We start from the raw sequence: 17,461 nt of genomic DNA, 5'->3' as shown, positions 1-17,461 counted from the left end.
TTGCCTGAAACCCTGGAGAGCAGCTGCCAGCCAGTGTAGGCAATACTAAGCTAGATGGACCATCGGTCTCGCTCAGTTTTAATAGAGGCAACTCCCACCGTTACTGTAACACTCAGTGGCTGTGTTCTGCCTCCACTGTCAGAGTGGAGCATCGCAAGTGAGGAGTGCTGCTCTCGCACTCAGGTCCTGCCTCCTTATGCAAGGTTGGTCGCTGTGAGAACAGGAAGGTGGACCAGATGGGCCCCCTGAGGCCTGATCCATCCGCAGCAGGGCCCTTCTGATGGCCTCAACATCTGGAAGGCCACAGGGGCCCCCTCGCTGCTCCAACCCAACACCCACAGGAGGCCCATCTCCAGCCGCTGCCCCACCCGCCCAAGAACGACAACCCTGCAGAAAGAGAATCCATCCAACCAGACTTTTATGGAACATCCCTAAGTGTCCTTTGGTAGTTGGTACATGCCATCCTCTCCATCAACAAGGGCAGAATTTATGCCAACATGCAACCTTTCCATGGCAAACCAAGGAGGAAGCCCCTTCATAGCCCTGCAAGTGAACAAGATTTATTGGGGGCCACCCTTAAAATGACCAGGGGGGGCAGAAAAAGGAGAAGTGGCCCATTCCACCCCAATGCATTCTTCCTAAACTTATTTCTGCAAAAAGGAAAATCTGTTTTTAAAAAAGCACCAAGTCCACAACCCCAGGGAGATATTTCCCAAACCATCCGTTTGGGTTACAGGTAGGTAGCCGTGTTGGTCTGCCATAGTCAAAACAAAATAAAAAAATTCCTTCCGGTATCACCTTAGAGACCAAGTAATTTTGTTATTGGTATGAGCTTTAGCACATGAAAGCTCATACCGATAACAAACTTAGTTGGTCTCTAAGGTGCTACTGGAAGGAATTTTTTTATTTTATCCATTGGGGGGGGGTGATGCGATTAATATTTACATCGAATTTTAGAAACAATAGCTGACTACTGAAGTATTTCATTACACATCATTTATTTGCCGTTGGCTTGTGGTTTTCTCAAAACTTCTCGTTTCTTCATTTGCCCTCTGCCTAAGACATTTTCGGCACGTTTAAACTCCTTATATCCAAAAGTACAAATTTATACTTATTTATGTTGTGGGCGCCTGTTTTTTTTTGTGGACTTTGCAAAGAGTGAAGACAATATTGTAGGATTAAGAGAGTCTGGATGGGGTAGCTGGCTGCTGGGGAGGACACGATTATGAATTTCGGCTTTTTGGTTGGTTTTCGCTGAGAGTGTTTGTAGCAACGGGATGCAACTGTGCCTTCTATATAAAACAACGGAAGTTGTTTCCAATGGCAATAATAATAATATCCCAAACGCCGCAGCATTCTTCTTTGGATGGGCCCATCACAGTCTCGACAGCACCCTTTGAATCCAGCGGCAAACTCTCCAACACAGAGAGCATGAAACTCAGATCAAGAGGAGGACGGGGCCCCATCCCAGGAAGAGGGAGAGGGTTGCATCCAGACCCCTCTCTCGCCCCCGCACTGCCCTCCATCACGCACACCCCAGGTGCCAACTTCTCCACGCAGGGCATGTGCCTCAGTCCACCTTGATGGCCGCTTTCTTGCTCTGCCTCATCTCCCGGCCGATCTTCACCAGCGACAGCAGAATGGGGACGGCCATGGGCAGGAAGAGGGGGATGTAGATGGCGAACTTCTGGTCGTCAGGGAAGTAGAGGAGGTGGAGGAGGGATGGGTCGAAAAAGGCCCTCTCCGAGGCGTTGATGGCGGCCTTGCTGGCCTGGAAGGCAGGGTCCAGACGTCCCTGGCTGAGCTCAGCCAGAGCCTCCTGGGCGAATGCCACAGCGTGGTACACCTAGGGTTAAAAAAAGGGTGCAGGGATCAGGCCGGGTTTGCTGGGCCAGGACGTAGTTTGGTGGCAGGACAGCTGCTTTGCATGCAGAAGGTTGGCAGAGCAGCTTCCTCACTTCTATTTATTTATTTTTTATTATTATTATTCATTTTTCATTTTCGTTCATTACATACATCTGAAATTCTTAACATTTACTATATATTCCTCCCTCTCTCCCTCCCCTCCAAGACTTCCCCCAACGTGCGTTTCTGGTTTGCTTACATTTTCACCCACTTTGCTATCTCTCAACAGAAAAAGTTTCTATTTAAATCAGCCCTGAATTCGGAACCTTTGTCCTTCATTTGAATCTTTTATCTTTAGGGGAAGGGCTGTCGCTGAGTGGGAGTGCCCCTGCTTAGAATCATAGAGTTGACAAGGGACCCCCAGGGGTCATCTAGACCAACCCCCTTTCAAGGCACCACGAGGCTTGGCAATTGTGGCCGCAGCAACGGGCTCAGCACGGGGCCCCAAAGAGGGAGGCAAACTGGAGCAGTGCTGCCCCCAAAGACCGCCTGCGAGTTTACCTGAGAAGCCACGTCGTCCTTGATGACGATGTTGCTGATCTTGCCCAGCAGCTGAGCCAGGGAGGTCAGGGTGGTGGAGACGGTGGCCACATTCTCCACCGTCCGAGCCCACAGCAGGCGGTCCAGCTCCCAGTCGGAGAGACCCTCGTTCCCGGGGCTTTCGAGGATGGCCCCCTCTGGCAGGGGACCTGGCAGGATCCCAAACAGCAAGCTGCAGAGAGGAAGAGGGCCAGCGAGCCGATTTAGACACCAGCAGGTTTATCTGTTGCTTCTGCAACAACAGTTTTATGCACCGCTTAGGGCAACAGATTTATAGACTGCTTAATGCCAAAACCACACAGATTACAAAATACAGAAATCAGCAACACACAAGCACTAGAATACAAGCCCCTGTAATCAAAATATACAATAAACAATCCCATGAAAACATTGAACTACAGGGATGTGGGTAGCTGTCGTAATAGCAAGCCGCCACACCAGAAATTCCTACGAAAGAAGAATGGCAGACGAAATTAATGGACTATGCAGAATTGGACCAAATGACAGGAAGGATTCGAAACCTGCGGGACCAGAGATTTACAGAAGATTGGAAGAAGTATATGAACTATTTGAAGAGCAACTGTAACCAACAAATTACGCTGGTAGGACTACAAGAAGTTTTGCAAGGAGAAATATACGAAGTGTTATAAAGTAGAAAAAGATAGAGGTATTGGTTAGGAGTTTGAAATGTAATAGGGAAAATAAGAAATGCATACTAAGAGATTAGACTGGAAAATTTTCAGACAGGGCTGATGGAAGTAAAAAAAAATTGAATAAGATGTAAAAGTATGTTTAATTATTGTTGAAAATGGTATGTTAAAAAACTAATAAGTGTGTGTGTGTGTGTGTGTGTGTGTGTGTGTGTGTGTAGCAAGTCGCCACACCAGCCCATCTAGCTTAGCATTGCCTGCACTGACTGGCAGCAATAGCTCTCCAGGGTTTCAGCCAAGGGGCCTCTCCCAGCCCTGTGTGGAGGTTCTGGGGACTGAACCCGAGACCTGCATGCAAAGCAGATGATAAAAGCAAGCTTCCAGTCCTCATGGTTTTCAAAAAAACCAGCTCATTTAAATAGGGACATCAGGCCGGTGGTCCATCTAGCTTAGTATTGCCTACACTGACTGGCAGCCGTGACTCTCCAGGGTTTCAGAACGAGAGTCTATCCCAGCCCTGCCCTATGCCCCCAGGCCTTCTGCATGCAAAGCAATGCTCTGCCACTGAGCTACAGCCCTTCCCCTGAAAATAAAAGCAAGTTCCTAGTCCTCATGGTGCTGAACAAAGAGGAACCTGGGACCTTCTGCATGCGGAGCAGGTGCTCTCAGGGGGTTAGGCTAGATGACCTTTGGGGATCCCTGCCAACTCTATGATTCTAGGATCCGTAAAAACGCACCGCAGCTGCGCCAGAAACACCTCCATCACCCGCGTCATGTCGACATCCACCCTCCTCGGGAGGGAGGTCTCGTTGGCCGTCTCGCGCTCCACGTTGTACACCTGGAAACGAGGGAGCCATTCATTTATTCACGTACAAAAGGGCCGCCATTGCGTTAAAGAAAAATCTCCAAGTGGTTTATGACAAAAATACACATAAAAGCATACAAAAAATGTTAAAAGGCAGACATCAATCACAATGGAAGGCCTGTACAAACCTGGTGGAATAGAAAGAGTTTTCTATAGTATTTTGATGGAAATGATCAATATTACCAAAGAAACTGGTTTGTTTTCCAAAATCAACATTGCTGGGTATTTTTGATTATACCTATGTAGATATATTTTCAAAAGAATTGGTCTTATATATGATCTTGGCAGCTAAGAGCAACTGCAGCTCAATGGAAAACAGGCCAAAATAGGAGACTGGCCGCTTGGTCCCCTCTGGAACAGTGCTAGGATGGAGAAAATGGGGCATAATTTGAGATGTTAATGAGGACTAGAACCTCCAGGCACATTTTATACCGTTTAGTACTCCTTTGTGAAATATATACAACAGAAGCATCATGTTCAAGACAACGCTTCCTGCAAGCCTGGCAAACCAGGAAGTAGACTTGACAATCAGATAACGCTGATATTCTTTATGGGATGGCCAAATTTATCCTCGCTTTTTTCTTCCCTGCCTCGGGCTTCGTTATTTTCACCCACGTGCAACTGTGCTCATTCTGTGTGCCTGTTTTACAGTTTTGCCTTCCATCTTCTCATTTTCCTCTCTTTTTATAACTGTCCTGTCTGTTTTACATACACTATAAAACGACATTTAAAAAACTGGTTTTCCAAAAAAGAAAACAAAGTTTTCAGCAGGTGCCTTAAAAGTAAAAAACAAAAAACAGAAGGCGCCTGCCGAGTCTCCAGTGGCAGAGAGTTCCACGGGGCCAACGACACTAAAGGCTCGATTGCACATTGCTCTCAAGTAAGAAATGACTTCGCGACGCCCCTGCAGAGCTTGTGGCAGCCCTGCCTGCTTCCTCACCATGATGCCGCCCCAGCGGGGGCTGTGGAAAGCGTTGGTGGGGACGGAAGCGCCATCCTTGTCCTGGATATAGAGGGGCGAGTGCAGGCGCTCCGGCACGTAGAGCAGGAAATTGAGGACCGGGTAGAGCGAGGAGGCGCTGGAACCTGCGGGAAAGGAGAGAGAGAGAAGGATGTTTTGGACTACAACACCCATCGTCCTGCACTAGTTGAGGAACTGGAGTCCCACTATGGAGAGCCAATATGGGGACAATGATTGCGCTTGCCCATGCCTCTGGTATAAGTCCAGTCGTATATACCCTTGTGAATAGGTTGGCCAGTCAGGGTCTGGTTTAAAGAGCCTATCCCATCTGAGCCAGCAGCTTTCCCTTGCCGAATAATAATAATAATAATTATTATTATTATTTATTTGTACCCCACCCATCTGGCTGGGTTTCCCCAGCCACTCTGGGTGGCTTCCACAGAGACCAAAAATACACTAAATTGTCACACATTAAAAACTTCCCTGAACAGGAATTAACATTTTTATTTCATTTGATGAAACCGGGAGCCACTCGGGGGCATCAATTTGCACAGAATGATGGCAAGAGATCATTTGAAAAGTAGTGGTAAATGGAAATCTCAGGACACACCGACAAAGGAAGAGTGGATTTGTAAATTAAGTGAGTATATAGAATTGGCAAAACTCACTTCAGTTATCAATCAAATAAAAAGATAAGAATGGAGTGGAAGTGTTTTGAAGATTACATGTCAAAATGTTGTTCTAAAAATGACGCGCTAATAGGCTTAGAATAAAAAAATGTAAGCAATAACAAAACCAATACAGAAAGAAGGAAAAATCAGAATGTAACAAAAATAATTTATTATAGAATGCAAGGGGGAAAGGTAGAAAGAAATTGAGTTGAGTTGCTGTGGAGGGAAGTAGGGGGTGGGTTTTATAATTAAGTGTATAATTAAGTAGCTGTTGTAATTTAGATATTATATTTTATGTGAGGGAATCATTGGGAATTTTGGTTATTATGTATATATGTTAAGTTTCAATAAAGACCTTTGGGGGGGGGGATGAAAAGTAGTGGTATCAACCACTAGGCGAAATAAGTGGCGAGGAGAAGTCATTGGTTTTAAATGCCCCAGAAACTAAGGACTAGAATCTCATTGTTTGGCATAGTGGAGTTGTTCCATTGTTTGTTGGTATGTTCAGATCTCTTTTTTTAAAATAGGTGCCGCAGTGAGTTCTAAGACCTGAAATATTCTGGGGGTAGGACGGTGGCCTCTTCCTTACGGTGTTGTCGGAAGATATTCTGGGTGTGGGCTTTGAGATCGATGGCCTTTTAAACTGTGTGCGTTTGCCATGGTTTTCTTTGATACTGTGGTATGTATTTTTGCGTTCTTATAATGTAAACTGTCCTGTGATCCTCAGATGAAGGCAGAAAATGAAATGTAATCCCCCTGGATGGCATTGGGGGTCATTCACTGCCTGTCTCGGCCTAACTCACCTCGCAGGGTTGTTGTGGGGGAATTAAACAAGGAGAGAACCGTGTTGCGCCACCCTGAGCTCCTTTGAGAAAAGAGGTGGGATACAAAGGCAAATGCGTAATAATTAAGGGGACAAATCTGGACACTGGTTCGCTTGGCCTGGCCTGTTGAGGGCAGCAAGGGCTTCTGAGATCTCTTGGGAAGAACCAATAACCAGCCACCCCCTGATGGATTTTTCGGAGCTAGCCGACCTAACCGGAAGAGTCCGCGACCAGAAGGAGGAGGAGACGTATCAGGAAGAGTGGATTAAATTTAATGACTATTTAGTTAAATATGTTAAGTTAAATTAACTGAAAACAGCTTGCAGATACTTAATTGGCTTAGGATTTTATTTATGTTAAGTGATGAATTAATATGTTTAATTTCATAATGTGAAGATCCAAGGATGTTAATGTTTAAATTAAATTTTATAAGAACTGCGATTTGGAAAACCGTTAAAAGGATATGCAATGAAATTCAACCAAGGGGATGCGAGGAATTCACTTAACAATGCTAATAAGAGTAATTTTCAATAAGGCTATGGTTTATGTTTGTTTGTCTTATGTGTTTGTTTGTTTATAATGTTGTGAAAACCAATAAAATTTTTGGGGAAAAAATAATAATAACCAGCCACCCCCTCCCTGGTCGGGAGAAAGAGGGACTCACCCAGCCTGGCTTCCACAGGGTTAATGACGTGCGGGAGGCTGTGGGCGCTCAGGATGTAGCTGGAGGAAGCAGCGTCAAAGCGGGGCGTGACCCCCAGGGCGGCGTAGTAGAGGATCTGCAGAATTAGGGGGAAAGATGTGGCCGTAAGCCCCCTCGCAGGGCAGGGGCGCTGCATGACTCCCGGGCAACTCGCACCCGGCACTCACCTGAGAGTCCACGGAGAACTCGGCCAGTGTACTCAGCTTCCCCAGGAGGGGGTCCACGTAACGGTGAATGGCCCCCTCAATCTCCCAGTGGACGCTGTGAGCTTTCGGGTCGGGGTTCAGCAGGCTGAAGGTGACCTCGTATCCTGCAACAGAGCGGAGGGGGAATATATTGACTTACTGATAGAATCAGCTGGAAGGGACCGCAAGGGCCATCTAGTCCAACCCCCCTGCAATTCGAGAATCTTTTGCTCAGTGTGGGACTCGAACCCACAACCCCAAGATGAAGAGCCTCACACTCTACGGATGGGGCTACTTGTTTCGTAAAATTTATATACCTCTTGATTGTTTAAAAAGAACCCACAAGGGGCTTTACAAAAACAAGGAAGTGATAAAACTAACCACTGGGAGAATTGACCAAGAATAAATGCTACTAAAGAAATGATGGTTTGCTGCCCAAAATTGCCATTGCGGCTGAATGGAAAACTGTCCGAAATCTGACACTGGACACTCACTCCGAATGGAGTCACAGTGCGGAAAATTAGGCAACGCTGGAGACTTCAGCAGGAACTAGAACTTCCTGGCCCTTTTAACATGATTTGGTATTCCTTTGTTATGTGCCCACCCAACCTCTTTAATCCGAAGAATTGGTACTCTTACCGCAATATGTCTCTGAGTACCACCCATCGCAATGTGTTGCCACAGCCACTCTGGATGTCTCCCAACAAATTAAAACATACGGGTGCCACATAAAACCCCATTCACTTTCGTAAGGACTCAGTTGTTTAGCTTGGCAACATCTGGACTTCGGAACTCCCTGCCAATTGATATTAACTAGGCGCCTTCGCCATCAACATTTCAGTACCTGCTAAAAGCTTTCCTGTTTAGACAAGCCAGTCCAGGTGCTTAGAAAGTTAAGGTGAATTTTAATTTGTTTCAATCCACTGTTGCTTCAACTTTTTGTACTCTTTAATTGTGATGATTTTATGGTTTTCTCTTTTTTTGTAAACTGCTTTGAGGTTTCTTCTGCAATCAAGTGGTGTTTAATGAAATAAATCAAGTAAATACACAGCAGAACCATCTTTTCCAAGGCAACCTCAGCCCAAACTTAGCAAATCTGGAAACAGATTTCATAAACCAGATCAATGTGATATTCTTCACTGGCACCTGCAACTGTGCTCATTCTGTGTGTTAATTTACAGCACTGTTTTTCATCTTTCAATTTTCAGCTGTTGTCCTGACTGTTCTCTCTAATTCATATACTTTACAAACCAAAATAAACAAAATTTTATGGAAAAAATATATGAAAAAATGGCAATAATTTAAGACTTTCGAAAATAGCAATGGACTAAAAACAGACGAAGACTTGAATCGGTTTTCTAAACATTCTTGCCCAAAGAAGAATGTTTTCAGCAGGTGCTGAAAAGAGTGCAGCAAAGCCGCCTCCTTGATCTCAAGAGGCAGGGAGTTCCAAAGTGCAGTTGCTGCCACACTAACACATCAAATTCTTGCAAATGCAGAACAGCTGAAAGAATGCCAGTTCTGCCGACTGAAGCGGGTTGAGTGGGCACAGATGGGGCAGGATCCTCTCAACAGGCCAGCGTGCTTGGCTCAGAGGCAAAAGAAGGGGGAGAGGTCTTCCTGGCAGGCAGAAATCCCACAGGTGCAACCCCAGCAGGTAAGGGAGATTTGTTGGGTTTCTGTTGTGCCACTGTGCAGTGCTTGAAGTCACAAGACTCTGTTTACATTCCAGACTGCTGGAAGTCTCACGGGAGATGCGAGACGGATGTTGATATTACTGGTTTCCTGTTTCTTTGTACCAGTTGCCTCTCTGCTTTCACAGAGAGAGGATGTATATTTCTTTTCTGTCTGCGTAGTTAGAAATAAAACTCTTAGCAATGTAGCTCGTATTTCTTTTCCTTCTGCTGCTACTTGTATACTCTGCGTAATGGGAACAGGCCTGGAGCCTCATCAAAGGCTTAGGCCGTTAATCACCGTCGGAGGAGATCTGAAGACTCGACCGGAGGAGGAGCTCGGTCATACGGAGATTCTGACAAGACTCTCCAGCTGGGAAAAGGGAAGGTTCTCTGCCCGCCAGTCCCTACCCAGACTGGATTTGAAAGGGCGCTTCCACTCTGCGCCCGGCTGGCCGAGGGGAACGCGGTCAGAGAGGGCCTCTGCGATGGATTCCAGGCTGAAGGACATGGCACGGGCGACTTCTCGGACCTGGGCGTCCACAGCTGCCAGGACGTCTCCCGAGCCCCGAGGCGCCCGCACCACTGCGCTGCGCCGCTTGCTGATGTAGACGGGGACCTCCTGCAGAGGGAGAAAGATGGCAGTGAGCGAACTATAGTGACTTAGTTCTGCCCTGCGAGGCGGGACAAATCACACAATTTTGCCAGAACAACATATAAAGCATGGAGAGCCAACCCAAAATGGTGTTAGCCACTCTGAGCCCGGCTTTGGCCGGGGAGGGCGGGATATAAATAAGATTTATTATTATTATTTGCTGCGTAATTTAAATGCCCCCTTTCCATAAAGAGGACTTTCCCACCCGCCAGAGGGTGGGGAGTAGCAGAGAGGGCAGGAGAGGGGCAGTCTACCTGTGGCAGGAGAACAGAGTTTCTTGGGATCACGTAGATGGTGAGGGAGCCCACAGCAGCCTCCTGCGCTGGAAGGAGCCCCTCGCCCGCCTCTGGAACGAGAAGAGGAGGTGAGGCTGTGGGGTTCCCCCCATCCTGGTATGCAGAGGGAAAGCCCCTCCCCAAAAGCCCACCTACTCACCAGGACCTCCCCTTCCCCTTTGGAACTCCCTTCCACTGCGTATCAGACAGGCACCTTCTCTATGGTCTCGCTAAAGAAACTCCTCTGTCACACGTCAGTGCAGGCCCCTTCTCCCTTTGGGTCTCATGGGGGTGGGGCTCTGAGAAGTGGCCAGAGGAGGTGACGGTGCCCGCGGCAGTCACCCCAAAATCCTCTGCCCACATCCCTCATGGAGAGGATCACACCCTGATCCTGAAGGAGTGTCGAATGAGCGCCGCAGGTCAAGTGAACTTGTCCAAGTTGTTAAAGGCTTTATGTCCTAATAGTAACATCTTGAAGATGGCCCAGTAGCAGATCAGCAACAGGTGCAGATTTCTGAATCCAGGTGTGATACTCCCTGTCAGCAGCCGTGCTGCAGCATCCTGCTCTTATGTTGAGGCCCAGTATACCTGAAGGAGCGTCTCCACGCCCATCGTTCAGCCCGGACACTGAGGTCCAGCGCCAAGGGCCTTCTGGCTGTTCCCTCGCTGAGACAAGCCAAGTTACAGGGAACCAGGCAGAGGGCCTTCTCGGTGGTGGCACCCGCCCTGTGGAACGCCCTCCCACCAGATGTCAAAGAGAAAAATAAATACCAGACTTTTAGAAGACATCTGAAGGCAGCCCTGTTTAGGGAAGCTTTTAATGTTTAATAGGTTATTGTATTTTAGTGTTCTGTTGGAAGCCGCCCAGAGTGGCTAGGGAAACCCAGCCAGATGGGCGGGTATAAATAATAAATTTATTATTATTATTATTATTATTATTATTATTATTATCCTAGCTGAAATCTTCTTGCATGTTCTTCCCAGGGGTTCTTGAACTTTTTCCTGCATCCCATAAACTCCTCCCCACAGCCTACCACCGAACTCTATGAAAATATCATTATTCAGAATAGCAGTTTGCACAGTCCACTAAGGAAGAACAGCACAGTAAAGTTCAAAATGGGAGCAAAGAATTGCACGTTTAGTCAAAAGCCATTTAGCTTAATCAACTCAATACAATTGATGAAGTTGCTCCAGCGATACTGGCTCTTCAGAATCTGACAGTCATTGACGCTTCCCGCACCCCCCTGCTGCCCCCTTGCCTCTAAGCGCCCCCCAGGCAATCCCACCTGCCCCCCAGGAGACGCCACCACCCACTTGGGGAACCCGTGGTCCACCCATTTCCATCACACAGATCGGAGCCTTTACCTGGCACCGAGGCCCGGGACAGAGTCTTCTCCTCCTGAGAAGTGGCTCGGCGGTAGGAAACCTCATAGCGGGACGTCACGCTGGTCTTGGCTGGAGGAAGGAGACGCAGGATGAGGCCGTCTGCTCTGCGGGTGACGGCCCTCAGCCAACCCCTGGGCTGCTTCCGAAACCCAAATGTAACTGGGTCCCCAGCACCCAGCCCTCCTTCGGGGATAACAGGGTCCAGTTAACGGCAGAAAGCCTTGTGGGATGCAAAGTGAGCAGCGTTAAAGCCGCCGATGCTTGCTTAGACAAGGCCCTTCATCCGTTGAAATCACGCAACCCCGGAAATGCTTGCAGGTAAGAAAATAACTGAAGTTTTTTATTGTAGGAAATATAGAACTTGGATAGCAATGTTTATAGTTCTAGTCCAGGGGTAGGCAAACTAAGGCCCGTAGGCCGGATCCGGCCCATTCGCCTTCTCAATCCAGCCCGTGGACAGTCCAGGAATCAGTGTGTTTTTACATGTGCCCTTTTATTTAAAACGCATCTCTGGGTTATTTGTGGAGCTTGCCTGGTGTTTTTACACAAGTAGAATGTGTGTTTTTATTTAAAATGCATCTCTGGGTTATTTGTGGGGCGTAGGTATTCGTTCTTCCCCCCCCCCAAAAAAAAATATAGTCCGGCCTCCCACAAGGTGTGAGGGACAGTGGACCGGCCCCCTGCTGGAAAAGTTTGCTGACCCCTGTATAGTCTAACAGTAACTAACCAAACCAGAGAAGATCGAGACAGCCCATGCTGGCTCCTTCGTTCTCTCAGAGGATGGTGAAAGAGGAACTCTCAGGACTGAGAGAGAAGTGTGGGGAGGAGGGAGGGGGCAGGATTTTTAAGCAGAGGTTGGGTGGCCACCTGCCCCACGCACAGTGGATCATCACCTGCAGAGTCAGACCCTGAAGCAACATCAACCAACTCACGGTTCAAGGGGATCTCGGCCTCCTGCGGTTTCCTAAAGGGCAGTTTCCGCTCCAGCTCTCCTGGAAGGGTCCCCTTGGCAAACACCACCGAGACGGGCACCGTCAGCTGGAACTGAATCCAAAAAGTGCAACGTCAGCAGGTGCAACCATGGGCAACCAGCCCGCAAGGAGGACCTGAGCTCTCCCCACGAGATTTGTAGTGATGCTGTTTGGGGCTGATCAAATCCAGGTCAAAGTTCCTAGTCCAGAAGATTTCGTGGGACGGCCAGGTTAAAAATAATAATGATAATAATAATAATAATTTATTATTTATACCCCACCCATCTGGTTGGGTTTCCCCAGCCACTCTGGGCGGCTTCCAACCAAATATTAAAAACAATACAGCAACAGACATTAAAAACTTCCCTAAAAAGGGCCGCCTTCAGTTGTCTTTTAAAAGTAAAATAGTTGTTTATTGCCTTGATATCTGCTGGGAGGGCATTCCACCGGGCAGGTGCCACCACCGAGAAGGCCCTTGTAACCTCACTTCTTGCAGTGAGAGAACCACCAGAAGGCCCTCGGCGCTGGACCTCAGTGTCCGGGCTGGATTATGAGGGTGGAGACGTTCCTTCAGGTATACAGGACTGAGGCCGTTTAGGGCTTTCAATGTCAGCACCTAGCAAAAGGCAGACCCCCGTCCTGCTCGGATTGCCTGAGACAGCAAGCGTCACATATGAGGAGTCTGGAGGCAACAGTGTGATGCAGCGGCAAAAAAGGCTAATACTATTCTGGGCTGCATCAAGAGAAGTCTAGTGCCCAGATGAAGGGAAGTCTTAGTCTTGCTCTATTCTGCCTTGGTCAGACCCCACCTGTTCAGCCTAGATAAGCAGATTTTGAGAGGTGACATGAGAGCTGTCTTCAAATATCTGAATTTCCACTCTTGTCTACTGCTCCAAAGAGTAGGACCTGAGCCAACGGATTCAAGTTAGGAGAAAGGAGATTCCAACCAAACATCAGGACAAACTTTCTGACAGTTTGGCAGCGGAACGGACTCCCTTGAAAGGTTTTTAAAGAGAGGCCATCTGCCTGGGATTCTTTAGCTGAGATTCCTGCATTGAAGGGGCTGGACTAGATGACCTGTGGGGGACCCTACAGTTCTATGATTCTATGAGGGGCCTGTTTCCGGCTCTGCAGGGGACCCTTGGAGCACAGTGCTGAGGAGGGGAAGAGGCAGGGTGTGTCCTCACCAGAAGGGTGTCCAGCTCAGCGATCTCCGAGTAGGGCAGCGCAGCGCGGTAGGTCTCTGTCGTCTTCCACCAGAGCGGAAGCCCCACCACGATGGCAATGGCGGCAAAGGAGAGAGCAGCATATTTCCCTCGCGCCTTCTCTGGAGAGACACGGAAGGGAGGGAAGGGAGTCTCCGGTTTGTAAAGGGCACATTCGGCCTGCAAAGATCTCCTTGGTTCAGTTCCCAATGGCAGAGGAACCTTTGGAACTCCTTGCCTATTGATATTGAGCCGGCACCTTCCCTGTACTCTTTTCGGTACCTGCCAAATACGTTCCTGTTTAGAGAAGCCTGTGCAGAGGCTTAGAAAGCTGGTGTGAATTTTAACCCGGTTTGGTATTTTAACTTTCCACACGTTTTTAATTAATGTTGTGAATTTTTCCTTGATGATTTTATTGTTTCCTCTTTTTGTAAACTGCTCTGAGGTTTCTTCTATACTCAGGTGGTGTATACATTTTATGAATTTTATAAAAATAAAACAAATAGCCTCCAAATCCTGCAAAGGCATGCACAGCTCACGCAAAGACAGCCTTTGACATTCCGGTTCCAGATTCCAGTCTGTCTTACTGTGGAGTTTGGGTATTTGATTCGGCTCCTTTTGCAGCCAGCTGCCACCAGGTCCTGTGGCGGTGGGTTCCACAGTTCAGCTGGGGCTATGTGTAAAGCGAAACCCTCCCGCGCCTGCCCCTCCCCACTGAATCTACCTCCCATTCACTCAAGCGGGATAGAAAATACATTTTCCTACAAACCAGGCGATCCTTACAGGATTTACAGGCGAGTAAATCCCATTGAACACAAGGGGGCTTGCTAAATTCGGATCGAATCTGGAGTGACTCCGGTGCCCGGACACCTGGGTCCCTGTGCTCCTACCGACATGGGTCTCAGACTCCTGGGTCCCCTCCCGGACTCCTGGGTCCCCTCCCCTGCCGACATGGGTCTCGGACTCCTGGGTCCCCTCCCGGACACCTGGGTCCCCTCCCCTCCCCTCCCCTCCCCTCCCCAACCTCGCACCTGCCGCATCAATGGCTGCAACGGCGCTCGCTTCGGCCGCCATCCTCGCTCCCGGAAGCCGCTGCCGGGCTGGCGTAGCCCTGGGGCGGAGCTCAAGGCCCCCAGGAGCGATTAACCCAATCAGACGCGCGGTAGAGATGAGCCGCAGGGAAAACATCCAATCAGAGCTCTCCAAAGGCGCTCCCCGGCTGAAGGACCGCTCGCCCGACCCTAGATAAGGGCAAGCCGCGGTCTACCCAATGAATCGAAGCCGAAGGCGGGTCAGCCAATCGTACGCCGCCGCCTAACGGAGCGACAACTAGACTGGCCAGTGGAGAAAAGAAATAGCCAAGTAAGGCCCGCCCTTCAGTACGGAAAGCGGAAGGGAATAAAAAAATACAAGAAAGGAGAAACGCTTTTTTTAACCCTCTCCTCTCCTTCAAGGCAAATTGCTTCTGTTAACGTTGACCAGAAAGTTCAACATGGTTTTAGAAGTTAACATGTGTTTTATTTCTTTTTAGTTACTGCTGATTTTCACCATCTGTGAAATGTTTTTTAAAGACCTGCTTTTACAACTTTAATGGCTCTGCCTTAGAATCATAGAACCGTGGAGTGGGAAGGGACCTGCAAGGGTCATCTAGTCCAGCCCCCTTGCTGAGACCTCGGGTGCATCTCCTCTGCGTGGGAATCAAACCCACGGATCCCATTGCACTGTCCTTTTTCCACAGAGCTAATGGGGCAGCTCCAAGAGGGGGCTCCAGTTCTTCCCTCCATACAAACCCCACCTGCCCACATCCCTGGAGGCCAAGAGCGCTAAGAGGCTCAGTGGGGAATGTGTGCATTGAGTCTCCTCCCAAACCCTTCCCAGGAGACCTCTGTGGATCCTTCCTGTGGTGCTGGGCGAGGTTTTAAGGTCTTAGATATGTAATAAATGTTCATAAATGTATCAAGCAAACACGTACATAAATATATAAACCACATGTCTGAAAACCCCACAGAAAAAGTTCTGAACAAATTGACCTCAGTTATTTCTCTGCAAGGTCAAAGTGGGAAACCTCCCCATGGTCTTTTTCCTTCACAAATCTTGTCTTAAGGGCACATTTAAGATAGGAATAGGGTGTGAGCCTGTGACCTGGCTCAGGAACTAAGTATTTATCATTACAAAAGACTGGCCAGGCTCCCCAGGCAATCCAATCAAGTGACCATTAAACAGGTAACCTGTCAGACAAGATAAACAAGTCACTCAGATTTCTGCTGTAGACCGCCTTTTCTGTGATGTAGGTATGATGTCTCTGGGGGGTGGTCTTAGGTTACACCCTTTCTGTGATGTATGTATGATGTATGGAGGGGTGGTCTTGAGCTCGAGGGCAGGGAATTTAAAATGTTCATATAAGGCCTTGCGTGCCATTGTTCTGGGTTCCTCCTCCCTCCTGCGTGTGGTCTGTGAGGATCCTGTTGCAACAGATCAATAAAGATCAGGCTTACTAGCTGCTTTGCTTCTCAATAGTCTCTGGTTGGCCTCTGTTATTTTCTCCTACCAATAGGGAACCTACGTAAGGACTCTGTATGGGCTCTTGGATACCCCTAAGAGGAAAAGGGCAGATTTTGTTTACAACGGTGCCATGATTTCAGCTGCCTGCCCGGCTGCATACATACCACATTTCGACAGAAGCAGGCAATGTCACAGGGCCTCCTGACTGGGGTTTGCAAGGCCTGGCAATTGCAGGCTATTTACCACTCCCATTTCTAGGCAAAGATCCCTCAGTCCTGCTCTGGTTACAGCTTCCAGGGCTGAGAACCTCAAGCCTGGGCCCAAAATGCGGCCCTCTGCCCCTTCTCCACCTGGCCCCTGGTCCTCTCTGCTGGCTGGCCAGAGCCATCCTTGGGCCGTAGATTTCATGGGCTCTGCTCCCCAACCTCCTCAAACCCCTTTGCATTTAAAAGAAAGTGCAGCACAGAGTTAAACTATGGAACTCCCTGCCACTGGAGGCAGTGGTGGCCACCAACCTGGATGGCTTTAAAAATAGTTTAGACGTATTCATGGAGGAGGAGAGGGCTATGGATGGCTCCTAGCCTTGATGGCTCCACAGTAAGAGGCAGCAATGCTTCTGGATCCCAGGGGCTGGAAACTGTGGGAGGGCAGAGGACTCTTGTGCTTGAATCCTGCTTGCGGGTTTCCCAGAAGAGACATCTGGTTGGCCACAGGGAGGACGGGATGCTGGACTCATTGGACCCCTGGCCTAATCTAACAGGCTCTTCTCATGTTCCTAGGAAGTGTGATCAATGCCTCTTGCACGTCTGTGTGAAAACCTCTGACTTTTGTGTAGCCAGAATGAAGAAGTCCCAGTTCTTGGCCCACTCCTTTCTCCCTCTGGCCACACCCACTTTTGACTGGCTCCTCCCACCCTTGTCATGTGGCCCCCAGCTGGTCGTCCCACGATGTGATGTGGCCCTTGAGCGGCCTCCAGCCATAAGGATTTGAGTCTCCAACTCAATCTCTTGCAGCTTAAAGCACATCCTTTCCCTCAAATAATTCTTGGTAATGTAGTTTGTAAAGGACAGGCATCCCCAAACTCAGCCCTCCAGCTGTTTTCTTACCACAATTCCCATCACCCCTGACCACTGGTCCTGTTAGCTAGGGATCATGGAAGTTGTAGTCCCAAAACAGCTGGAGGGCCAAGTTTGGGGATGACTGTAAAGGGCTTGCTTGGAAACTCTGTGAGAGGGAGTTAAACTACAACACCCAGAATCCTTTGAGGGAAAGCACGAGTTTCGAATGTGCTTTCAAGGAATAGGGGTATGAACAGGCCAAATAGCAGTTACCAATAATTTTATTCCTTTTACAAACTGCTTGGCAAATTTATTTTACAATTAAGTGGTGTATAGATTTAAGGAAACAAACAAATTCATTAACAGTCCAGAAAGTTGGTTGCTTCAGGTAGCAACAAGACTACGCAGATATTTAGAAAGTTAATGTGAGTC

The 17,461-nt window shown here is 48.3% G+C and overlaps 1 protein-coding gene across 1 annotated transcript; it reads right to left on the bottom strand.

Annotated features, from left to right (window-relative positions):
* Window positions 1-979: 979 nt before the first annotated feature.
* PIGS (phosphatidylinositol glycan anchor biosynthesis class S) lies at window positions 980-14,617 on the bottom strand. Its single transcript, XM_080983958.1, has 12 exons — window positions 14,501-14,617; window positions 13,452-13,591; window positions 12,226-12,337; window positions 11,273-11,362; window positions 9,887-9,978; window positions 9,389-9,599; window positions 7,287-7,429; window positions 7,081-7,195; window positions 4,901-5,046; window positions 3,833-3,933; window positions 2,407-2,617; window positions 980-1,846 (listed from the first exon to the last, which is right to left on the bottom strand). Exons 1-12 carry the CDS (start codon window positions 14,541-14,543, stop codon window positions 1,571-1,573), a joined length of 1,680 nt encoding a protein of 559 aa, XP_080840084.1. The 5' UTR covers window positions 14,544-14,617; the 3' UTR covers window positions 980-1,570.
* Window positions 14,618-17,461: the final 2,844 nt, after the last annotated feature.

The sequence above is a fragment of the Podarcis pityusensis genome (genome assembly GCF_964106645.2).
Source record: "Podarcis pityusensis genome assembly, chromosome: 15".
NCBI classification, from domain to species: Eukaryota; Metazoa; Chordata; class Lepidosauria; order Squamata; family Lacertidae; genus Podarcis; species Podarcis pityusensis.
This window is presented reverse-complemented; position numbering and strand designations above follow the sequence as displayed.

Bases quoted from the DNA above. Each gene is read 5' to 3' on its own strand.
- PIGS (XM_080983958.1), bottom strand. From the start codon at position 14,543: ATGGCGGCCGAAGCGAGCGCCGTTGCAGCCATTGATGCGGCAG. The intron at 11,363-12,225 runs GTGAGTTGGTTG...TCCTTCCTCCAG, and splicing joins GGCCGAGATCCCCTTGAACC to CCAAGACCAGCGTGACGTCC. The intron at 1,847-2,406 runs GTAAACTCGCAG...TTTTAACCCTAG, and splicing joins AGGACGACGTGGCTTCTCAG to GTGTACCACGCTGTGGCATT.